The 6197-nt window shown below is 35.6% G+C and overlaps 1 protein-coding gene across 1 annotated transcript; it reads left to right on the top strand.

The window, feature by feature from the left end:
* Positions 1-2192: 2192 nt before the first annotated feature.
* Positions 2193-5243, top strand: irx3b (iroquois homeobox 3b). The gene is made up of 2 exons (XM_051884146.1): positions 2193-2551; positions 3544-5243. Exons 1-2 carry the CDS (start codon positions 2339-2341, stop codon positions 4429-4431), a joined length of 1101 nt encoding a protein of 366 aa, XP_051740106.1. The 5' UTR covers positions 2193-2338; the 3' UTR covers positions 4432-5243.
* The last annotated feature ends 954 nt before the right edge of the window (positions 5244-6197 follow it).

Here is a 6197-nt window from a genome sequence, read left to right as displayed (position 1 = left end):
TGAAGTGTGAAGTCATCCATTTGACTGCCATAAGGACTCTGTTTCTCCTGGCTAAACGCGCGAAGGAGTATTGATTCCTCAAGACTTCAGCCATTTGCCTGCTGAAATAAAGCAGGTGCGAAAGGAGCACGAGATGGCTATAGGATGTTCAGATAATTTGCAAACACTTTTTCTTTTTCGTTACCGCCCGACCAACTCGCTACAGCGTGCAAATCATTGTTGACAGGTCGCGCGCCGCGTCTAATCTCGCTATAACAGCTCGGCCGTCAGAAGCCCTGCGGTTATGAACTGCTTATAAACTCACTGTCAACCACAGTCTATAGTGATCAATGCTGCTGTAAGACACAGCTGACGAGGTCTTGAATCTCTAAATCCGCGGACGATTCTTTGGCGCATTTGGACCGACTTAATAAAGTCCGGAGAGTTTTGATAGGCTATTTTTTGTTGTTGTTTTGTTTTCATTGGCCTTTCCAAAGGTTCCTTCAGTGGAAATGTATTTTTCAAACTGCCAAATCAATATTTCTCGAAATGCTGGGTTGAAAATGGACAAACCCAACAACTGGGTTGTTTTAACCCAGCGGTTGGGTTAAATGTTTACCCAACCTGCTGGATAGTTTTATTTAACTCAACTATTGTTTAAATATTACTGTGTTGCTTGCTTAAAATGAACCCAAAATATGTTAGAAATTAACATTTATTCATAAATTTAATAAACGTACACATTTATTAAACTGCTTATTAATATATTAATAAATGCCCACCTTTTGATTACTATTGTTGCCTCTAGTAATTATGTCTGATTTTTAATTTCCAACGTATTTTGGGTTCATTTTAAGCCAGCCATATAGTAATTTTTAAACAATAGTTGAGTTAAATAAAACTGCCCAAACAACCCAATCGCTGGGTTTGTCCATTTTCAACCCAACTTGGGTTGTTTTTAACCCAGCATTTTTTTTTTAGAGTAGTAGTAATCATTTTGGTCCTTGATTTTGGGGGGAAAAAGCTTTAAAGGGCTTTTCTCTTTGTTTCGTTGGACTGAATATCCATTATATCTCTTGTTTTAAGAGCTTTGGTAAACCAGCAGCGTGTTATTACAATTATTTTACAGCTCTATTGATCCACCATAATGCAAAATCAATATGGATCTTTATTTCAGTGAAATTTACATTTCACAAAAATCTTTGACGCAGCGCCTGTCTATAAGTGTTTTCTCCTGATTTAACAGAAGTGTAACATTTGCAGTTATTCTTTAGTTTGTAATTCATCAATTGTACACAAACCTGTTCTTTTACTCTTGCTATAAACTGTAGGAACATCACAGACGTCAAGCGTTTTCAAATCGAGTGAAAAGGGGTCAGAAAAAGCTCCTAAAATGTCTTCTATTATCTCTCATTTCCCTTAGTTTTAAATCTATAAATCGTGTGTTTTATTCTTTGTTAATTTAAGCACATGTCGATGAATAGTGATATGATCGTCTGCTTCGCCGGATAAAAAACTCTTTTTAAAGCGGATTAGTTTCTTTGAAATAAGATTTATGATGTGTTCATATAATAATAACTCGATGGAGATGTAATCTCAGCACTGTTTTCTGAGGACAATACAGCATCAATATGCCTCTTCAGGATTTATTTTAATCCTTTCCTGGAATTTCAATATTGTATCTCTTGTTTCTCTTATTTAGTCTTAATGTTAACAGAAAATCTTGTTTAATCCATCGCATTTTGCAGAAATATTAAATTTTATAATGACGAATAACAAGCTCTTGTTTTTATCGTTTTACTAGGCTATAGCCTAGCTATTTTAATTTCCATATTGACAGAATGTTTTATTATTATTATTATTATTATTATTATATAGGCCTATATCTCACATTTTATTGGCATAATAATTTAGTCAAGCTGTTTTATAATTGTTGTTTAAATTTATGGCGATTTAGTTATTCCAGGCAAACGTTACGCAAATGTAAATGTCTTTCCGTTACGATATGGATCAGGTTTATAATATCCAGTTGTGTGAAAATAAAGTTTGATATGATTAAAGGATAATAAGAAAGAAATGATCGGACTACGACAGACATTAGGCTGTGCGTGTGAGAGAGAGAGAGCGAGAGAGAAAGAGAGAGAGCTTTCAGAGATGGGAGGGGCCTATGAGACACTAGAAATGTCAATCACACGAGTGTTGCGAACAATCACACTCAATCTGAATGTGACCTCAGTCCACCTCAGACTGGAGAGCGGCTTTAACTCTCACCGAGACTCTCCGTGAGTTTCCACTGAATCCTCCGTGTCAAAGGCGAGATCTGTGACTCTTTTACATCGCTCGGACCTTTGGCAGCAGCATGTCTCTCCCGCAGCTCGGCTATAAGTACATCAGACCGCTGTACTCCACGGAGCGGCACGCGGCGGTCGGCGGTCGCGTCGGCGCGGAGCTGAACGCGTCGGGCTCTCTCTCCAGCGTCCTCTCCAGCATGTACGGAGCTCCGTTCGCCAATGCGCAGGGATACAGCGCTTTCCTGCCCTACTCCAACGACCTCTCCATACTCAACCAGCTGGTGAGTGCATGTAGAATAAACGTTTGAGTTGAAGAACTTAATAATCATTTGGATTTACAAGCATCTTTAAGTTTAAAATTAATGTTCGCATTTTATCCATATCCGACGACTAAAGCCTGTTAACTGCACTACTTAAAAATACAATTAAAGTTTATTTGTAAGCGCCAAATATATTTTATAATTCTCTAATTATTTATTTCACAACTACAAAGTTGTTCTTTAAAGAACACAGAATTCAAATACTCTAAAACATTTTTTTTCCTTCCATGTTCAACTCACGAACTCAAGAGATGTTCTTGATGAGAAAACGGTTGTTTTTAAGAAAATTTGGATGGCTTTAAATTGGAAAATGTTGCTACCATATTACATATTAATGACAAAAACGTATATGTTCGCTACTTTAAAAATAAAACTAAAAAACGGTGTATTTTTGGGAAAACTAAAAAGCTTTTTAGAGCAGAGAATGTTTGTCAAGTTCCACAAAGGACGATTAATTTTTATCAATACAAATAAATAACTTATATATATATATATATAAGTTATTTATTTGTATATATATATATATATATATATATATTATTCTACCTGAAAATTCTTATGTAACATCTATGTTTTTTTTTTTAAATATCCAAAGGCGATTCAAGAACCCTTGAGAATATCGAAAATGTACTTTGTACTAGTTTTAAATGTTAACCTGATCAAAATGATTATTTCACACTACTAAATCAATCTTACTACGTTAAAGTTAAATAGCAAAAGTTTTTTTAAGGTTTCAAGTAGATAAAAAACATAAGGAAACAACTGTATATTTACATTTTGCAGTGTAAAATGCCAAAACAAAAACATAGTTTCTTTTACTTTTTCCCTTTGGTTATGCATGTCTTTCATCCATAATTTCTTTTGAACAAAATTTAGACGTAAATAAGCAAGCATATATTTCTCTCTTAGATCCACATATGCTCATATCTACTTGCTTTTTTTCCCTGTCTAAGGGCTCACAGTACGAGTTTAAAGACAGTCCTGGGATTCAGCACGCAGGGTTTCCTCATGCGCCCTTCTACCCGTACGGACACCAGTATCAGTTCGGTGACCCATCCCGACCCAAGAACGCCACCCGCGAAAGCACCAGCACCCTGAAGGCCTGGCTCAGCGAACACAGGAAAAACCCTTATCCCACCAAGGGGGAAAAAATCATGCTGGCCATCATCACCAAAATGACCCTCACTCAGGTGTCCACCTGGTTCGCCAACGCCCGCAGGAGACTGAAAAAAGAGAACAAAATGACTTGGGTTCCCAAAACAAGAACCGACGAGGAAGGAAATGTGTATACGAGTGACAACGAGGACGGAGACAAGAGGGACGAGGACGAGGAAATAGACCTGGAGAACATTGACACGGAAAATATCGAAGACAAGCAGGATTGTGATTATCAGGAGGACGAAAAGTCAGTGTCTAAAGTTTCTGACAGGACTGATTCTGATGCATCTGAGGAATATGATGATGTGGGAGCTGAGAAGAGTTTTATGAGCAGTGTTATGAATGGCAGAAGAGACTCAGGCGAGGGAGACGAGGAGCAAATCAAAAAGAGTCCGGCAGCACAAGAGCCCTCGAATAATGCGAGTCCACCTCCGAAGCCAAAGATCTGGTCTTTGGCTGAAACTGCAACGACACCGGACAGTCCCAAAAAGTCCTCGTGGATTCAGAGGAACTGTGACGCTCAGACAGTCAGGAGTCCTCTCCATGTTCAGAACTGGACCAAAATGGCCTTTTCGGCCCATCAGATGGCTTTAACCAGCCATTACCTCGGACTAAAACACCAGACCACCTCAAACAGCCACACACATGTGAAACATGGAGACCAGAGGACTCACAACCTATAGAAACAAATCAGACATTTAAAGACTTTTTCAGTTTTTTATTATTTATTTGTTTTATTTTTCACCTTCCTAATGGGAGTGTAACACGTCAGATCAGAGATATATCCAATTTCTACATAAAGGATTCCCTGAATTTATAATAGATTAAAGCTGTCTATTAGCTCTTCAATATGAGATTATATTAGAATATATTTTATATTGCTGACTTGTAAACATACATTCCAATGTGTTTAATTTGTTAGAATCATGCTGTGTTTTTATCCGTAGGATGCCCAGTTTTGTCTTTGAATAACAATCTTACACCATTGAATTCAGACCTAGCCTATTTTAAAAACAACAAATTAATCTAAATTAATAGATTGTACAATTACAGAATTAGTTATCAGGAGTTATAATAAATCATGGAGGAAATAGTGCCTATATGGGAATTTTAAAAGTCCTCTAATCATGTCACACACACACACAGAATTATGATTTGAGTAAGTGTTGCATCTACATCTTTGTCTTATTTTAGCACATCCGTTTTAAGGATTCGCAATAAAATTAAACCAGACTTTATGCTTATCTTTAAGAAGTGATTTAACAATATGAATTATCATCTTTTAATATTTTTGTTTTCCCAAATGCCTTGGATCTTAATCTGTTTGTCACATTGCATTTTATATGTCATGTTTTGTCTGAATATTTTAAATGGGGTAAAACAAATAATATTTCAAATGTTTTGTAAATGAAATTAAAATGTACCTACTTGAAATAATATTGTACAAAGACATCTATTTTGAATATTAAATTGAAATCACAATTGTCATAATGAATCTTTCTTCTACTTTCTTCTTTTTCAATAGACATTTTAATTAAATATTATAGAAATGAGATGAGAATTAAAAACACAATGAAAATGAAAGAAATGTTAGTTCCTTACATTATTCATAATCACATTTAAATTAACCTGAACCATACACTGCATCAAAATATGAAATAATTAAATAGAATTATGTCTATTTAGAATAGTACTATTTTAAAAGCATATAGTAGCTGTCCAGGGCCTAAATCTCAATCTCCTCTGGTCACATTGATTGACAGACAGAAAACAATTGTTGTCAAGCTACACTCTAAGTTTTTCTTGAGGTCATCATGTTGCTGGTTCAGGATTGTCACGTGCTGTCTCTGCTTTAGAGCGCCATCTGCAGGCAGTCAAAAGATCCCAGTTAAACACATTTTATGCTTTCTGCTCTGATTCGAGTCAAGATTAGATCATAAATGTAGACACAATACTGGGCCACAATTACTATTCTTCATACTTGAACAAACCCTTTACCCCTAGTATGTAGGCTAACTTGTGCTACAGACATAAAAGACACCTCATATCTTATGGCTTATTAAGGAAAGGTGTGCTAATACTTTTCTAAATGATTAAATGCGATAAAGTATCAGATGTAATATCAGATGTAAACTCTCAATTTCAGAAAAAAAAGTCGAAATTCAAGAATTGCAAAAAAATCAGAATTGCGAGATATAAACTCACTTTTGTGAGAAAAAAGTCAGAATTTTGAGAAAAAAGTCAGAATTGTGAGATATAAACTTTTGAGAAAAAAGTTAGAATTGCGAGAATAAAATCTGAATTGCAAGAAAAAAGTCAGAATTGCGATATAAACTTTTTTGAGAATAAAGTTAGAATAGCGAGAAAAAAAGTCAGAACTGCGAGAAAAAAGTCAGAATTGCAAGAAAAACAAAGTCAGAATAGCAAGAAAAAAAGTCAGAATTGAGAG

Source organism: Ctenopharyngodon idella, chromosome 24, assembly GCF_019924925.1.
Source record: "Ctenopharyngodon idella isolate HZGC_01 chromosome 24, HZGC01, whole genome shotgun sequence".
In the NCBI taxonomy this organism is placed as follows: Eukaryota; Metazoa; Chordata; class Actinopteri; order Cypriniformes; family Xenocyprididae; genus Ctenopharyngodon; species Ctenopharyngodon idella.
This window is presented reverse-complemented; position numbering and strand designations above follow the sequence as displayed.